The 19,110-nt window shown below is 50.6% G+C and overlaps 1 protein-coding gene across 6 annotated transcripts in view; it reads right to left on the bottom strand.

The window, feature by feature from the left end:
* Positions 1-19,110, bottom strand: part of TMCO4 (transmembrane and coiled-coil domains 4) — a 96,835-nt gene that overhangs the window by 48,461 nt on the left and 29,264 nt on the right. For all 6 annotated transcript variants that reach the window (XM_060310235.1, XM_030876385.2, XM_030876374.2 and 3 more), the window contains 4 exons: positions 10,472-10,604; positions 3,305-3,402; positions 2,920-3,063; positions 2,035-2,154 (listed from right to left, as the gene is read on the bottom strand). In XM_060310235.1, the coding sequence (XP_060166218.1) occupies positions 2,035-2,154; positions 2,920-3,063; positions 3,305-3,402; positions 10,472-10,604 (495 nt within the window). The remainder of the gene's footprint in view (positions 1-2,034; positions 2,155-2,919; positions 3,064-3,304; positions 3,403-10,471; positions 10,605-19,110) is intronic.

The following is a 19,110-nucleotide window of genomic DNA, read 5'->3' as shown; positions in this document are numbered from 1 at the left end:
GGGAGCTCCAGAGCCATAAGCATGAGTACAAACAATCCTAGTTAATAAAGGGGCAAGGAAGCCCGTATATTCCCATCACACACGGAAGCCAGCCGGTGAGGACACGAGACTTCTTTCCTGGCCATCAAGGAGGCAGGACAAGGTGACTCATTTCCCTCCTGAACTTCACTCACCTGCCTTGGTTACATTTCTCGTAGCCACCGCCTCTGCCTAGGGAGCGTATTGCACGACAATGGCCCCACCCCCAGCCCCCGCCGCAAATGAACTTGATTTTGCCCTGGGGCCAGCCCAGCAAGGGGGTGGGTAAAACAACCATAAGGGCTTTGCTTTCCACACTGGTCAGAACTGCAAATTCCTTCACTTAGACTCTTGCTCCTTCCTTCCTGTCTCAGTCTTTCTGTAGCATGGATGGTATCATGAAACAAATGAAGAGAAACCCGTGAACTCTGGGTCAGGAGACCTGGGTTCGAATCCTGCATGTGCCACCTGTCTGCCATGTGATCCCTCTAGGTTTCCTCTTCGTCCAGATCAGGGTAAGAACGGCGCTCACCTCAGAGCACGGATGTGAGGGTCACTCGAGGTAACGTACGTCAAGCTCCTAGCGTGTGGGTGAAATGCTTGACTCATGGCGCTAGGTGCTCAGTCACTGTTCAGGTCCCGTCTGGGGCCTGGCCCTGGTGCGCACATACCAATAAGACTCTGGCGCCCAGTAATGCCTCTCAGCAGAGCCTGGGCATTTCCTCACCTGCCTCCTCCTGTGCTGTTTAGAACAGCTGTGGCTTCTGCCCTCGGATCCCAGCAGTTTGGGAACCCAGGAGGCTCTGAGCTTGTGTATTTGGTCAGGACGCTCCAGACTCCCCGGCCCACCCTGTTCTCTCCCTGATTGACGACCTGCTTGCTGAGCCTCACACTGGGCACTTGCGAAAGTGAGCCAACAGTAAGCGGACCATGACCTTATTCCTCAGTGCCACCCTGGTTAGAATCCCCCCAAAACACACACGTTCAAATTAGAGCAGCAAAGGGAAATAACGTTTGTGGAATGTCACTAAAAACCAGGTGCTTTCCGCAGTTACCTCGTTTAATTTAAGCTTCGTCAGTGCCCTGGAAGGCAAGGGTAATCTGTGCTACTTTACAAACGAAGCAGCCAAGGCACAGAGAGGTGAAGTAAGTTGCTTGAGGTCACACAGCCAAGACGTACCGATTTCTCACCTACGTGCTGAAACTCCTTTGCTATCTTCCACTTGCTCTGAGGATAAACTCAACCCCTCGCCACAGCTCACATGCTCCTGTGTGGCCCGGCGCCACCCACACCCCTGTCTTCTAGCTCCCTGCTCAAGCCACCCTGTGCTTCTCTCGCGCCACTAGGCCTTTCTACATGCTGCCCTTTTGCTTGGTATTCAGTTCTTTCTCCTTCCTTCTCTGGCTGCTTCCCAGCCAGTCCTTAGCCTAAATGCCACTTCCTCCCATAACTTTTCCCTCACTCCCCAGAAGCACTCTGTGCTTCCCCTATCGTGCCTTCCATAAAGCTTCTGCAATTACTTGCTCAGTGATCTGTCTTCTGCCTTGGACCACATGTTCCATGGGAGCGGAGGCCCTGACTGTGCTGCTCACCGCTGAATTCCTAGGACCTGGCTCAGTGTCTGGCACATGCTCTATAAACTCTGGAAAGGATGGGTTGATGGGTGGGTGGGTGGTTAAATGGGTGAATGGATGGATGGATGGATGGATAGATAGGTGGACGCGTGGGTGAATGGATGGATGGATGGATGGATAGGTGGACGCGTGGGTGAATGGATGGATGGATGGATGGATGGATGAACAGATGATGGATGGGAGGATGGGAAGACAGATGTGGGATAAAGTCATCTCACCTCTCCGAGTCTCAGTTTCCTCCTCTGAAAAATAGGTCCCCCCTACCCACCCCCTAAAGACATACACAGGCAAGAGCCTAGGCCAGGGTCTGGCCCACAGCAACAGACCCAGCTCAGCCAACATCCACCCGCTTCCGCATCCTTTTCTGCCCCTGGTCCTCACGGTATTTGCCAGATGCCAGCCATCCCGTGATGGCGATGGTGATGTGTAGCTGCCTGCCTTCTGTGAGAGGCAGAAACGTGAACTCTTCAATGGCCCCAACACGCTTCTTCATCTTGTATCCTAAAGAACCAGATACAAAAGTGAGAATGGGGGTCACTGGGGACCCTGGGGAACGTTAGAGTGGCTCTGTGTACTCACACACTCACAGTGACTGCCGACCGTGTGCCCTGTCCCTTGACAAACGTCTCGTTTTTGAACTCATTAAGGTCGGTGCCGTTATCGTCCTGACTACAGATGAAGGTAACAGGTTTCCAAAGGCTGGCTAGCCCCCAACTGGCAGAGCTGAAACTCAGAGCCCAAGCTCATAACCACCGCTGTGGCCTGATTCCGTGGGTACTACATTTTTTTCCCGCCCACGAACTTCAGGAGTGTAACACACTCCTCTCAGTGAAAGTGGTTTGAGCTGACCAAGATTCTCAATGTGGGAAGCGACATGCCACTTAACAGGAAACTGTGTGACTGGGGAGCTACTGACACATATGATTTGGAAACACTCCCCCACGGGATGCTGGTAAATGAGGGGTAGCCATGTGTCCTCTTACAAGAAGAAGCTCAACCGTCTCTGAGGCAGCCTGCCTGGAAACTTCTTAGATGGTGACAAGCAGGTCCAATCAGACCCTTTCTAAGAAGTCTACACCAGGTGCGGTTTCTCAAACTCAGCCTTGTCCCGAGCCAGGCCAAGCCATCCACCCAGTTCTCTGTGAAGCTCGCTATACGTTCTGGCAGTGCCAGGACTCAGAGTGAGAAAAGCCATGTCCTCTTCCTCCGTCTCCCAGGGAGCCCTCACTGGTGAGAATCCGGGCCACCACTCCTTTGGAACCTTACCTGTCAGGCCAGCTCCAGCTGCACCGAACAGCGAGGTCATGACAGCTATGCCGGCCGCTGAGCCCAGAGCCGCTGCCCCGGCACTGCCAATGATTGTCGCGGCTCCGGCAGCAACAAGAGGGGCAGCCAGACCCCCGGTCACGCCTGCGAGGAAAGCGGCCCGTGGTGGGTAGAGGTGGGAGTGCGGACGGGGCCTGCTGCGCTCTTCCTCCACCGGCCTCCCTCCCACTGCCTCTCACGGACAATACTAGTGAGCACACCTACTACGCGCATGCGAGGAGGGGTGGGCTCCCAGCTGATCCCCCTGCACTCCCCACTCTGGCTCCCAGCCTGGCATCATCCCTCACTCCGTGCTGCCCTGGCCAGTGCCACCATCTCATCTTACCGATCACTGTCCCGCCTCCCAGCGTCGCCAGGCCTATCAGGAGATAGCGCTTCCACTTCCTCCGGTTTTCTTTCTTCTTCCGGGATGCCTCAGCCGTTCTGGGGGTGGGTGGGGGGAGAGATTGCTCTCTAGGACTGGCTGTGTCTGGGATCCCCTGACACCTCCCCGCCTCACCAAGCCCCAAACTGGGATCAGTGCTGGGTGCTCTGTCATGCAGAGCGAGGTACCAAGGTTACCTTGGACCCATTTATGGTTTTAAAAAGCTGAAAACATTGTAAAACCCAGCTGGGGACTCCCAGTACGTGGGAGGTGCTACTTACCCAACGGATCCATCCTAACAGGGTTGCAATTTGAATAATGAAAAGACAAAAAAAAAATAATAATAGTGGCAAAAGAAGCACAAAACTCTCTTTATACAGATGGACCCAGAATGAGTACCAGATAGAGTCACAGACATCATCACCTCACTCCTTCCTTCCCCTCCCCCCACTCCGCCATCTGAGCCCACCTCCCTCTGGAAGGAATTTGGGAACCAATTTCCTTCAGATTTATCTTTTCAAAGAGGGGTTAGAGAAATGTCTGTACTGGACACCTTGGCCTTGGGGCAATAGCTAGAACCCTTCAGACTTGAAATTTGAAAGTGACAAAATGTAGCAAAAGGGAAGCATATGGAGTAAGCTGGGGTCAGGTGAATCCTGAGAATGGCCCAGGAGAGTCACTAAACCCAACTTTCCTGTCCAACATCTGGCCCCTGGTGCTTTGGGGCAATAAGGAGAAGGATGGGAGACAAGGGTGGGGCAGTGCGGTCACTACCAGTGGGAACTCTGAACTGAACTTGGAGTTTGGACAACAACTCAACGTACAGAGCGATGGCCAATGATGATGATGATAAAAGAAGGGTTAATGTTTATTGAGGACTTCCAACATGCCTGCCACTGTGCTTTGCACTTCGAATGGTTTATCTTATCCTAGAAGCAGTTTTATTATTGTCTGCGTATCACAGACGAGGACACGGATAAGAGTGCCCTCCTCCTGAGTGGCAGTGGGGATCAGCAAAAACAATGTCTGTCAAGTGCAGAGCTTGACAGTTGGCCCTGCGAGCGGGGACCGAGACAGTGGCTGTCGCCATGAAACTCCATCTCCCTGAAACTCAGTTCCCCCTTTTGTAAAAATGGGGATGATAACATCTCCCTCATAAGGCTGTTGGTTTGTAAAGCTTAAATTAATTCCTTCTTCATCCCTCTGATCAACAAACTTTTATGGAGAATGGACAGCAGGCTGGAACGTCGGTGTGTCGGCGAGCAGAACAACGCAGTACTCAGCCGGAGCCGTTTCCTTCCCATCTCTTGCCTCCTGAACCATACATGATAGCAAGAAACAGTTCATCCTCCAGTCAGTGAAAAGAAGTCGGATTTGAGATGGGCTTTGGGAGACCCGCTATGCTTTTTGGTTGTCTGCCCGCTCACCTCAACCAGCTTTCCCCTAAGCACCTCCTGGGGGTACAGCACAGCACTTCTCGGTTGCTTCACTACTGAGCGGAAACCAATCCTCCATGATCACAGGTGCTGGTTTTTCATGACTGAAATTCACACCCTCAGATGTGCGGGAAGAGGCCGAACCACAGGCGTTTAGCAAAGCGGAAGGCAGGACGGCGACGAAGGGCGTGGGTTCTGGTGTGAGGTTTCAGATCCTGTAAACTAGGCTTGAATCTTCCCTCTGCTGTGGTGGTGCATGACAGTCCTCCAGGTGTTCAGTTATCCCTCCTGCACTGGTCCCCGCTATGGAACAATTACACATCCCTGCCCCGATGAGCTGAGTGGTTCCATGACCCGCTTTAGCCAGTAGCTGGAAAGGATATGAGTCACTTCTGGCAAAATCTTTATGAGTCAGTGCAGCACCTGGTAAGTCTCCTTTTGCTCTGCCCCGAGACCAGCAACACTCCCAATAGAGGTCACCCTGTCAACTGGGACCCAGAACCAAGAAAGTGTGGACTAAAGCCACAGCCAACTTGCAAGAAATGCACTTTTGTGCATCGAGACGTGGAGGTCATTTGTTACCGCAGCAAAACCTAGGCTATCCTGCTGGACAGGGCCACTTACTAGCCTTGGGACTATGTACAAATGACTTGTCCTGAGTTTCCTCGTCCATGAAGTGGGAATGATAATAGCGCTGAATTTCCAGGGGTACTAGGAGGGCTAAACCTATGGTGACTGGCATACTGTCATCGTTCAGTATGTTTACTGCTATCATCATTCCTTCCATGGTTATGACAATTTCCTCCACAGGCTGGAGATATACTTTGGCCCTTAATTGCTAGTACCAATCGGGGCAAACAGGAAGGCTGGAAATTAGTTGCTTTCGGCAGAGTTCAAGGCCTGAGGAGAAATTCCAGCTGCTGAGGGCGTACAAGAGGAACACACAGGGGCTACGAGCAGCTGGCTCCGTGAACCAGCAGCAAATTGTTCGACAAACACTGCCTGGGAAATAGTCTGCAAATTCGGGGTGAGGTCTTTGAGCCCAGCTCCGCCATGATCTCGCTGGCTCCCCTGATTTTTCTGAGCCTCAATTTTCTCACTTAGGGACTGGAAATGGGAGGATGATGCGAGCACTACCACGTGACCAGTGTCAAGCAGGAAAGTACAATCACAACTGTCTGCCCCCCTCTCTCCCTCCATCCTGGTCCTCCCTCTGCCTTGAGGACAGAGTCACCTCTCCAGCAGGACACTCAGGCCCTCCCGTGACCTGGTCCCTGCCTTATTCACAGCCTCATCGTTCATCAATTCCTAACTTACACTCTACCCTCCAGAAACACTGAACTGCCTGCAGGCACACTGCCCACGCCTCAGTCCTGCGTTCCTGCTGGCCCTCGGCTGCCAAGGACCTTCTCACCTTCCTTTGCCTGGCTAAACATTACTCATCGTTCCAGAGTCACCTCCTCGCCTGCCTGAACCTCAAGGTTGCCTACATGCTCCGACTCCAGGCCTCCCTAACCCTCTGTACGTTATTAGCCTGGAATTCTAGACCATTGATTTTCAAAGGGTGGGCTTTGGATCAACTGCATCAGAATCCCCAGGGGGTAGCTGTTAAAAGCACTACTTCCTGGGTGAGGAAACCACCTGTAACAAGCTCTCCAATTATCTCAAGTTTGAGAATCACAGGGCTGAACCTTTGGGACACAGATAAAGCCTTTCGTGTGTTCCACCCTCAGCCGCTGGCCCTGGGATTGGCACCTGGATGGGGCTCAGAAGACGTTTTTTGAAAAGAACCTCCTCATTCCACAGCAAGAATTGGACGTGAACACCTTGCTGCAGTGATCTTTTCTCCCACTCACTGTCCATTTCTATGAAAACCAGGGGGTACATACATTTTGGCTAAATAAAATATTTAGCCAGAGTGTAGGCCAATCACCATCAAGAATGAAATTTCTGGAACAGCAGAACGAATCCAGGATGTTACAACATTTTCATGATTAGTACAGACTTGTTATTAAGAACATAGTCAAATTCTTGAGTGGGTGCCCTTGACATTTCTTAGCACAGTCTGCTTCTAGATTGTTCCTGCAGTGACACCTGCACATCTGGGATACTAGACAGTCATCACTTTTAGCTGAGTTTATGGAGGGGGAAACTCATAGCCTAAAGGGAATAAAATAACTAAAGAGTAAATATTGTTCTTGAAGCTGTTTTATTTAAATGTATAAATGCTAGTATATCAGATCAATTTTATGAAGATTGGATTGATGATATACTCTAATCTCTAGTATTCTGCTTTGTATTATTATTAAAACAATTTTTTTTTGGGCTGTGTTGGGTCTTTGTTGCTGCACGCGGGCTTTCTCTAGTTGTGGTGAGCGGGGGCTACTCTTTGTTGCGGTGCACGGGCTTCTCATTGCGGTGGCTTCTCTTGTTGTGGAACACGGGCTCTAGGCGCGCGGGCTTCAGTAGCTGTGGCACATGGGCTCAGTAGTTGTGGCTCGCGGGCTCTAGAGCACAGGCTCAGTAGTTGTGGCGCACGGGCTTAGTTGATCTGCAGCATGTGGGATCTTCCTGGACCAGGGCTGCAAACCCGTGTCCCCTGCATTGGCAGGTGGATTCTTAACCACTGCACCACCAGGAAGTCCCTGCTTTGTATTATTATTTGAATGTTTACCAAAAAAAGAATATAATATTTTCCCTAAAAGTTATTTAGCTAAGGCACTCTCTCTTAATGTACACTTGAACTGCCAATCGATTTCCTTATTTAAGTACTTGAACGCTCTTAGTAACTGTTTTGTACACAAAACGAACAGCTTTCCCGTTAATCATTAATTATCACAGCACTTCACTCCTGCAATAACTTCAGTTGTCTGATTGAATTTCAACCTCTAAAGCACAAGAGGAGAAGCTGGCTCTGAGTTATATCTATGACGCTTCCTATATTGGGAAGTGAGAATTCAGAGCACGACACTGAATCCAAATGAAGCCCTGTTCCTATTACTGACTTTGCTTGCTGACTAGGCACCATGGCAATCTCTGTCATCACATAGCCTCTGGCCACACTCATGACCTGGGATGTCACAAGTGACCCTGGGCTGACATTCCATGTCAGCTTCCCAAAGACAGAGGCTGAAGCCAAGATGCAGATTTGGGCCAAATCCCAGGCAGAGGTCACAGATACCTTGAGAAGAGCAGAGACACCCGCACTGCTTATCTCATGGGTCCACAAAGAAATTTCCCTCACTGCCACCTTATCTCCCATGAGAGGGTGTTCCTTACCTTTACTGCCCTCACCACCACCCTTTTCTTTTTTTTACATCACCTTCTCCAGTAGATAGAGAGGGAGTGCTTATCTCTGGGGAGTCTAGAGACACATTCCTAGTAAAAGCTTAGAAAGCCCCATAAAAGAATTATCTTCACCGCCTTCCTCAGAATTAAGAATGAAACCTCGGATTCTCAACCATGCCTTGAGGGATGCAGTAAGCACTGTTCAGACTGGATAAGGAGGTTGAATCAGATGGTGCCACTGGCCAGCTGGGTGGCCTTGGGTGAATTACGTCACCCTTCTGACATTCTGTTTCTTCCTCTGCAAAAGCCTCAGGGGATTGTAATGAGAACCCAGTGAAATGGTATCTTGTACCTGCATCTAGAGAGCGCTCAATAAAGGTTAGATGTTGACCATGTTATTATGTTGGGATCAGTATCAACGTCCAGCACCGCACTTGCTAACATTTACTATGTGTCAGGTGCTCTTCCAAGCCTTTGATATGTATTAATTAATTTAACCCTCTTGACAGCCCTATGAGGGAGATCCTACCACTGTCCCTGTGCTACAGATGAAGAAACTGAGGCACAGAGAAGTGAAGTCACCAAACAAGTAGGGGAAGCTTGGATGGCCTCAGGGCTCAGATGGGGACCCAAGAACAGAAAGGTGGTACATCACACCCTGAACTCCAGTTGCAAAGGATCGCCTTGGGGTGCTGAGTGAGAAGCTCACCTTGCAGAAACACAAAACCTTAGAGTTAAAAGAAACCTACATACAACTCGATACTCTACTTGCACAGGTGAAAACACTGGTGCTGGTGTCTGGACAGGGAAAGCAACGTGCCCAGGGCCACACAGGGACTTAGCAGCAGAATCAAACAGAGAACCAGGTCCCTTGGCTGACCAGTCCCTATGCTTTCCCTGCGTCTCAGACCCCTCCAGAGACCATAGATAGAATCTGAGAGGTTGCCAAAGTCCCTAAAATTGAGTTAAAAAATGACACCTGTGGAGTATTATTCTGAGGAAATGGCCCACGCAGTAATAACAGCAATGATAACAGTACTATAGCCAATGTTGATATTTAACAACTAGTAACTCTGTGCAAGTCCTGCTCGAAGCGCTTTATGTGTACAAACTCATTTGAGCCCCACAAGAACCCTATGAAGAGGGTGCTATTATTATCCCCATTTGTAGCTGGGGAAACTGAGGCCCAGAGAAGTTAAGTAACTTGCCCAGGATCACACGGCTGGTAAGTGGCAGAGCTGGGCTCTGCTTTACACATTCCCTCATCTGGCATTACTGGTATTATCAGAACAGACCCTCTGGGTAATGTGTTTCTTTCTGACAATAGATTTCCAGACAATACTTAAGAGTGTCCTTCATTTCAAGACATACTTGAGGGATCCAGGTGTTGGCCTGGATCCAGCTGTTTCTTTATTGACACAGCTCTGGGAGTCAAAACAAGTCTATTTTCAGGTTATTTCAACAGACCAAGTTTCCTCCTTTCTCAAGGAATCAACCCCCTCCCTTTGCCCTACAAACCCTGGCGGGAGGGCGGCTCCAGTTCTGAATTTGGCTTCAAAGCTAAATTCCCAGCTGGGCTGAACTGGGCACAGCCTGGCTGCTCAAAGAAAGCCTTCATGGCCGAACAAAACCCAAGGCTGGGAAATGTGCCTGGTGCAAGGAGCCCGCAATTAGGCTGTGACTGGGATCGATTTATTACCCTGGGATTAGATCCTGTGTAAGGTGTTCTGCAAAGAGCTGAGCTCTGGCCAAGTTACCAGGAAAATTTCCCTCAACACACACCTGACCATACACAGATAGCAAAGCCTCTTGACAGCTGGCAGGTATGGGGGAATGTGGGGGAAGGGAAGGACTCATACTTACTGAGCCCTTGCTACATGCCAGCCCTGGGCCAAGCACTTGATAATACAATTGCATTTGTTTTCCACAATGACCCTAGGAGGATGCTATTCTTATTCCTATTTTACAGATAAGAATATTATGGCTTAGAGAATGGGGGTGGGGGGTGGGGGGTGGGGGGCACCCACCCAAGGTCAAAAAGCAAACAGGTGTCAGAGGTGGGATTTGAACCCAGGCCACTTTGGCCCACAGATAAGGTGTCACAAGAACTGAGGGGGAGTGGGGTGTTGGGGCCACAGAATGTTAAAGTCACAAACTCATGGCCCTTAGCATTCATCCATTCAATCCCCCTTTCCTACAAATGAGAATGGAGGCCCAGAGACGGGAAGTGACTTGATAAGGCCACACAGCGAGTCAGGGCTGCACTGGGACTCTCTGTCCAGTGCTCTTCCCACCTCAGTGCACCATCTCTTAATGGGGGGAGGGGACACAAAGGATGCTGTTATCTGAAGAGTGGAAGTCCTTGATTCCTGGCAGGGTGGCCAGGGTCGCAGGGCACACTTACTCAGATTCCTCCTCTTTGGTTTCCTTCAGGCTCTCGAGGAACGTCTCTTCGAGGAGGTCCAGCTCCTCCAAGGGCACTTGGAGGAGGGAGGTCATGTGGCAAATGAGGACTCGGGCCCGAGCATCGTAGCGCCCTGGAAAGAGAGAAAGAGCACGGGGTCAGTTCAGCTTCCAAGCACAGAGATGTTAACAGCAGCGCAACGGATGAAACCCAAACCCCAGATACATCCGAAGTGCACAGCCCCGAGAACCAGTCAGCTGAACAAGAAAACAGCTTCTGGGGCGGAACAGTGTGCAACTGTTACCCATATGGATCAGAAGAAAGGCGGCGTGTTCCACCAAATCAGCAAAGATCGAATTTTCACATCCCAAAGCTGTTAAGGACGTGATATCACGATCAGAAGCAAATCCAACTCCATCATGACATACAAGGCCCCTGGCCAACTCCACGACCTCACCTTCTAGAATGTTCCTGCTGCGGAGCCTTTGCACTTGTTTTGTTTCCACCACCGGGAAGGCTCATTCCCCAGATCTTCTTGGGAGGCTCCTCCCCCTCATTCAAGTCTCTGTTCAGACGCCTCCTGCTCACAGAGGCCTTCCCGACCCCCGGCCCCCATTACTCTACCCCTTCACCCTGCATTTTGTTCCACACAGAGCTTGCCCTGCTCTGACATCATATCCATTTACTCTCGTTTGTCTCTCCCCGTGAAGTATAAACTTGATAAGTATAAACTCTACACTGCTTTATCTCCAGTCCTTAGGAGAGTGCTCAGCACAAAGAATAAATGTTCAATTAATGACCTGACAGACCTGGGTACGGATACTATTTGTGTCTAACCTTGGGCAAAGCTGATCCTCGCTCAGGTGGAAGTGGAAATAGTAACAGTCATCTCACAAAGCTTTTTTTTTGTTTTTTTTTTGCGGTACGCGGGCCTCTCACTGCTGTGGCCTCTCCCGTTGCGGAGCACAGGCTCCGGACGCGCAGGCTCAGCGGCCATGGCTCACGGGCCCAGCCGCTCCGCGACATGTGGGATCTTCCCGGACCGGGGCACGAACCCGCGTCCCCTGCATCGGCAGGTGGACTCTCAACCACTGCGCCACCAGGGAAGCCCTCACAAAGTTTTGAGGAGAGGACTCTGGGTACATGACGGGTCCTTAATGAATGATGCAGAACTGGCCTCCTCTGCTGGGTGTCTGCAATGCTGCATGGTAATTTTATACTAAGGTCGTAGTAGCTACGATAACCTCAGCTTCTGCAAAATAAACCAGTTCCTTCCTCTAACTAGGGTCTTTAGAGCGAGCCGTGGTCCGGAAGCACTTGCCCAGCTGCCCTTGGCCGCCAGGATGAGGACCTGTGTGTCGGGAAACAGACACCACAGGCCACGTCTTGGGGTTATTGATCAGCTAATGTCCCACAAATAAAGGAGCTCCCTCCTAGGCTCACAGACTATTGCGCGTAGGCCGTAATCGACCTGTGGCAATTGACAAGCCTTGGCCGTGGTGATTAACTGATGGCAGCTATCATCAGCCACTAATTCACACTCCATTGGTCAAGGCTGCCGTGATTCAGTTTCTGGAATACAGACTGCCAGGTGCACAGGTGATTAAAACCTCCCAAGGTATTCTCGGGCACGGGACTCTGGAATGTCAGCCTCGTGTAAGGGTCATTTCAAGGACCTTGACAGCCAGGCTGCTGGACTTGGAGCTGAGGTTCTATTTAAGGCAGGTGGTGAGTGGTAGAGGAGGGGCAGGAGTCCTGGGCTACCCAGGACAACTTGCCAGGTAGCCAACTCACTCCTCAAGGGCCAATCCATCCTGTCTCAATAAAAAGCCCAACTTGGGGTTCAGGCCAAAAGCCTGGGCATCGTTCTTGATTTATCTCGTTGCCCCTCCTCAGACATCCAATCTACCAGCTGATGGTGACAGCTGCACCTCCAAAATGTATCCTGAGTCTGACCACGGCTCCCCATCTCTGCTGCACGGCCACTGTGACTGCCATCGCTCTTCAAGGACCAGCCATTGCCCTGGTTCCTCCTGCCCCACACTCTGTTTGCCACACAGCAGCTTGAAGGGTGAAGTCATAAATCTAATTGGGGTTCTCTTCCCCAACTTAAAACTCCCTAATGCACTTAGAATAAAATCCACATTTCTTCCCATGGTCTGCAAGACTGTACATTTTCCTGCCACTCTCTACCACCTCACTTTCTACTGGTCCCTGTTTCCACCAGTATTTGTCCCACCAAGAAGCCAAGCTCATTCCTGCCCCAGGGCCTTTGCACTTGTTCTAACTAGCAAGCTCCTGATCTGAGAAGGTCTGGGTGCATTCATGCCTGGAGGAAGTGGTGTAATCAAGATGACTCCTCCTCCTGCTACCTCTGCAGGAAAGGAAACCAGCATCCACGGTGCCCCTAACAAATGCTGGGCACCACTCAGGAAGCTTGCATTCCTGATTGCTAATCTTCCCAGTGGTCCTGGGAAGCTGGTATTATGATGCCTCATTTTGCACAAGAGGGAAGAACGGGTGCAGAAAGGCTAAGAAACTTCCTAAATCAGGGGTCCCCAGCCCCCAGTCCACAGACCGGTACCGGTCCGTGGCCTGTTAGGAACCGGGCCGCACAGCAGGAGGTGAGCTGTGGGCGAGGAGTGAAGCTTCATTGGCCGCTCCCATCGCTCCCTGTCGTTAGCATCACCGCCTGAACCATGTCCCCCACCCGAGTCTGCGGAAAAACTGTCTTCCACGAAACCGGTCCCTGGGGCCAAAAAGGTTGGGAACCGCTGTTCTAAAACACACAGCTGAGAGAGCCGTGGAATTTGGCTTAAAACCCAGGATGCCAAAGTTTCTGTTCATTTCACTGTGGCCGCCTTTTAAAGGCAAATCTACTTGAGGGAATTCCCTGGAGGTCCAGTGGTTAGGACTCCGAGCTCTCATTGTGGAGGGCCCACGTTCGATCACTGGTCGGGGAACTAAAATCCCACAAGCTGAGCGGTACAGCCAAAAAAAAAAAAAAAAAAAGAATAGAATAAGGCAAATCTACTCGAGTGAAGTTTTGGGATTCCAGGTCAATCCCATGTGGTCAGCTGTGAGTCCTACCTTCTGGGTGCATGGGATATGGGGGGTGCACCCACAATCCCAGGCATAGCCCTAGGCCATGGGCCAAAGGTGCACACACAGGACCCATCACCCGGCAGCCTGTTCTTTGGAAAATCTTGGTGGGGGGCGGGCTCAGGGATCTTGGCTCTGCCCCCAGGGGGCAGGAGTATGCCAGCCTCCAACTGCTGGGCAGCCCCAGCACCCACCCAGACTCCACCCTTGGAGCCCAACTGGTCCTTCTGGCCTAGGAAGAGCAAGGGACATGTGCAAAGTCACCCAGTGTGTTTGGACAGACCCGGGGTAGAACGAACACTTCTGGGCTCCTTTTCTCACCAGCATCTCAATAGAGAAGCTGATGCCCTTTGCACTTCACCATCCAACACTGTGCTGTGCATTAAAGGATGAACAGCGCCCTTGGAGCTAAACGCCAGGTGCACCCCAGGCGCTGTGACAACCACCACCACCTGCCCTGCATTTCCAAATGCACCTCCTCAGGGAGCAGTACAACCTCCATTGCCAGGCACTGAACCAGCCTCTGTTCTCACTATGGATCTGAGTTCGGGAGCCAGAATGACCTGCCTGGGGTTGAGCTTGCCTCTCCTCGGAGAGCAGCAGAATCCCAGACCTTTGGGAAGAGATCACGGCCAATCCCTTCCCTTTGGGGACTGCCCTCCAGACCAAAGGAAAAAGGAATTCAGGGGCAGAAACTTCAGCCTTTGTTGGGACACAGACTGGGGTTTGAATTTTCATCTGACTACCTACTAGCTGAATGGCTTCTGGCAAGTTTCTTGACCTCTCTGAGCCTCAGTTTCCTCATCTGTACAATGGGGGCAAGAATACCCTTTTAATCTGGCGTTTGTTGAGATACAGTGAGAAGATGCATGTGATGAGACTGGCCAGCACCTGGGATGCAGTAAGTGATCAAGAAAAGGTGGCTAATAGTACTCTTTTTGTGGTAAATTGTCAAATTTGCTCTATCCTTAGATGCTAAGAAGCCAGGGCTGCTGGGGTGAGGCTGTGAGCTGCTGCTGCTGTGTCAGCACGGGGAACCTTCGTCTCGCCTTTCCCTGCGGTCCGAGGACACTCTCAGGCCATATTCATTCAACTGATTACCCAGCCTACTGCACTGCCATCCCTCGATGGACGACTTTCTTTTTTTGGCCGTGCTGCGTGCCTTGTGGGATCTTAGTTTCCCGACCAGGGACTGAACCCAGGACCTGGCACTGAAAGCACCGAGTCCTAACCACTGAACAACAAGGGAATTCCCCCAACTTTTCTAATTGTACATTTTATGTAACATTTAGAATATTTATACCCAATTTCACCCTCAATGAATTTTTTTTTTCATATAAAGGAAACCACACCTTACTCTAGTCCCACGGTCCTCCCCCCATCTCCCCCATGGGCACTGGGCTGACTTACAAGTCTTCCCAGGGTCTTCACTTTGGTGGGCAGAGTGTGGCTGGAGGCACGGGACTTTTTTTTTTCTTTTTAAATTTAATTAATTAATTTTTGGCTGCATTGGGTCTTTGTTGCTGCGCGTGGGCTTTCTCTAGTTGTGGTGAGCGGGGGCTACTCTTTGTCACAATGTGCATACTTCTCATTGTGGTGGCTTCTCTTGTTTCGGAGCACGGGCTCTAGGCGTGCGGGCTTCAGTAGTTGTGGCACGCGGGCTCAGTAGTTGTGGCTCGCGGGCTCTAGAGCACAGGCTCAGTAGTTGTAGTGCACGGGCTTAGTCACTCTGCGGCCTGTGGGATCTTCTTGGACCAGGGATCAAACCCGTGTCCCCTGCAATGGCAGTTGGATTCTTAACCACTGCTCCACCAGGGAAGTCCCAAGGGACAGGACTTCTAAGATGCACCCTGTCTCAGGGCAGGACGTGAACTCAGATGGTTTCAGGTGTGACTCCTGCCTTTTCTCTTCACGGCTCATTTTGGGGGGACAGTTAAGGGTGTTCAACGTGGCAACGAGCTTACTTCAAGGCCGGTGGTCACGGGAGCAAAGGGGGCCCATCTGAGGCCCTCCTCCAGCTCCACCCTCTCAGCTGCTGGCAAGATTGGCCTCCTCCGGCCTCTACCACATGGGGTGCCCACGCTTCATTCTGGCCTCATCAAATCCCCTAAAGTCAGCTGTAAGGATGAGGACTTTATCATTTTATCTCCATGTAGGAAGCAGAACAGCAGTTAAGCATGGACTCTGGAACCACACTGCCTGGGTCTGAATCCTTGCTGCGTGACCTCGGGCAGGTGATTTCACTTTCTGGGCCGCAGCTGCCTCTTTTGTAAAATGAGGGACAGGAATAGCATCTACCTCCCAGGGCTGTTGAGGGGTTTAAACAAATTGTAAAGCATTTTTCTCAGGGCCTGCACACAGTAGGCACTCCATGAGCATCGGCCCTGGTTAGAACTACTCCCAGCACCTAGCAGACGGCCTGGCACACACAGTGCGGGCTCCGTTCTCATTTGCTGAACGGATGAACAGCCAGCTTCAATACTGACAGCAAGCTTTACGAACCTTGAGGATCCTGATGAAGAACCTAGCCACCAGCTGACAACGCGTTCCACCACGACCAACGACCAACCTCTCAAACCTTTCTGGGGAGGTAGGGTTTGCAACTCAGTAATAAAGACCAGGTCAGAAAGTAGAAACAAGTTTGCGGTGAAGCTTGTTATATCTCATGTGGCTGCATGTCGTCGGGTTCCATGGCCTGGAGTCAATGTTATCTTTGGATTCAGGGTACAGAGGGCAAGAACCATGCTTCAGCTTAAGTGTCCTGTGCACGTTCGCCATGAGACTCACTGCCTTAAACGGAATTTGAAACTTACTTGGAAATGCCACCTCGGGTTACTTAACCTCCTGAGCCTAATTTCCTACCAGTGGGGATGACAGTATCTACTCTAGCAGTTGATTTGAGGATTATATATGATGCAATAATTCACCATCTGTGTACAGGACCTAGGAGAGCAACTAGGTAACTTATAAAGATTACCAACTACAAATAAACCAGCCCCACCTGAGACGGCCGAATTTGGGGTCCTGAACCCATGGTTCTCAACCAGGGATGTTTTTGCCCCCCGAGGATATCTGGCAAAGCATGGAGACATTTCTGGTTATCACAACTCAGGAAGTGCTACTGGCATCTAGTGAGTAGAGGCCAGGGATTCAGCTAAATCTCCTACATGGCACGGGGTGGTCCCACAACAAAGAATTATCCAGTCCCAAATGTCAATAGTGCCACAGTTGTGAAACCCAGTCTCGAGTTGGCTCAGATGTAGTTTAACCTTCAACATATAAAAGGCTTATTTTTTCCAGTTGTGTGGGCAAGAAGCTTCATGGGTTGTTACTGGATGAGAAGGAAATGATTAGCACGCATAAAAAATTCCACCCAGCTGCCAAGATGGCATTGTTTTGTGACTAAGATCCCAATATTGTCAGTATGGGTCAACCTTCCAGGAAGTTCAGAGACGTGCGGCTTTTTGTGTTGATGTCTTGGGCTGATTCCATGATTAATCACCCTGTGTCACACCCAGAGAGAAATGCAGTAGCACAGAGAGCCTTCTGTGCTGTGTGTCCTACCCCATCAGTCTCTGTAGAAAAAAGATGTTTTAACCCTCAAGTTCAGACAAACCACCTTGCTAGTATCTGAGCTTGTGCTCTAAGGAAAGGACATCCATCCTTCTTTCTATCCATCCAACCTTCTATCCATTTATCCATCCGTCCCTCCATCCCTTCATCCATTCCTCCATCCCTTCATCCATCCACCCATTCACCCAACAAGTACTAAATGCCCGCCACGTGTCCATCAGTGTTGCAGACACTGGGATATGATGGTGAACAAGCCAGACAAGGGCCCTACTCTCATGGAGCTTATGGGAAAGGCCTTGAACAACCAGCCCAACTATGACGCTGACCTTCTCCTTACAAGATCCTTGACTGTGTTCTTAGGACCAAAGACAGTTTTGTTTTGCTCTGAAGTAGCATCTGGCTCTTGCCTCTCATTTGTATTTGAAATTGAAGTTCAGAGAAGTTAAGTGACTTGATCAAGGTCACACAATGAGAGTCTGAGAGACAGGATGACAGTCCAGGTTTTCTGGTTCCCAGGGATTTCCCATTTCACCACCCCCACCACCATGCCCCAGTGGCACTCATGGCCTGCTTCCTGCATGCCAGCTCTGTTCTGAGCGCTTTACCTGGGTTATTTCATTTAATCCTCACCGCTGCCCTATAAGGTAAAAAGTACTGTTTGTTCCCATTTAACACCTGAGAAAACCGAGACACAGAGACATTCAGGACCTCGCCAAAGTAGAGCTTGCATCTTAACACCAGGCAGCCTGATCCCCAGATGCACCCAGTTCTTGGTCCCTGGTTCTTCATTAATACGGACAGAGTTGGACATGACAACTGTAGCCATTCCCACTCGGGGCCTCCTTTTCTCATCTACAGGCGGACCTCGTTTTACTGCTCTTTGCCTTGTCTGTGGCAACCCTGCATCCAGCAGGTCCATCAGTGCCATTTTTCCAACAGCATTTTTAAATTAATGTATGTCCATTGTTTTTTTAGACACAGCGTTACTGCACACTTAATAGACTACAGTATAGTGTAAATATAACTTTTATATGCCCTGAGAAACCAAAAATATTCACGTGACTGGCTTTACTGCGGTGGTCTGGAACGGAACCCGCAATATCTCCGAGGTCTGCGTCTGATGAGAGGGTCGTCTAGATGGTTTGAGGGGCCACCTACCTCTGACCTCTGGGGAACTTTTGAGCCCTAGCACCCACTCCCATTGGGGTCCCGGCGTGCCAGTGAAGCTCCTCCTGTTCGTAGATGCCGGCATCTGGTGGGGCTTTGAGATAAACCAAAGGCACCCCCCAGATGTTGTCAGAGACTGGTATTCTTTAGCTACGAGGTACTACTATATTCCCGTGGGGATGCTGCCACAGTCCTCAACCCCTGTGGGTAAAATCTGCTAAGGTTTTTGTTGATAGCACTTGTTTTAGAATGTCCAGCTCTGCCACTTACCAGCTTAGGCCAGTTACTTCACCTCTCTGGGCCTCAGTTTGCTCGTCTGGAAAGTGGGAGTGTCTACATGAAAGGATGGCTATGAGGATGATGTGAAACAATGCCTGACAAGGGTCAGGTACCATGACCAGCGTTAACAGGTGCTTCATAAGTGGTGGTTATTCTCAGGAGACATTTCAAAGGCAATGCCGGTTTAGAGGCTGCCTATGAGAACACCCCTGGGAGGGAATGAAGTACCAGGTGATGACATTAGACAGGCTGTTTCAAACCCGCTCCAATTATTCTGTGAGAGCCAGGCCAAGGTCACCCACAGCAAAGGGGGTAAGTTAAAGTGTCCTGGGTGCTCCTGGGAGCTCAGGAGGGCTTGTGATTGGCAGGCGGGGGCAGGAAGCAGGCTAGAATGAACGTGGCTCGCTGGGCTTGTGGCCCAGCTCTATTGGCTTCCCTTTCCTTTCTTTTTTTTTTTTTTTTTTTTGAGGCCGACACAGGAGTGCTGGGGCAGCTTCTTCTCCCCCGTGACAAGGCCG

This window comes from Globicephala melas, chromosome 1 (assembly GCF_963455315.2).
Source record: "Globicephala melas chromosome 1, mGloMel1.2, whole genome shotgun sequence".
NCBI classification, from domain to species: Eukaryota; Metazoa; Chordata; class Mammalia; order Artiodactyla; family Delphinidae; genus Globicephala; species Globicephala melas.
The sequence above is the reverse complement of the archived record's forward strand: the minus strand, read 5'-3'. Positions and strand labels throughout refer to the sequence as shown.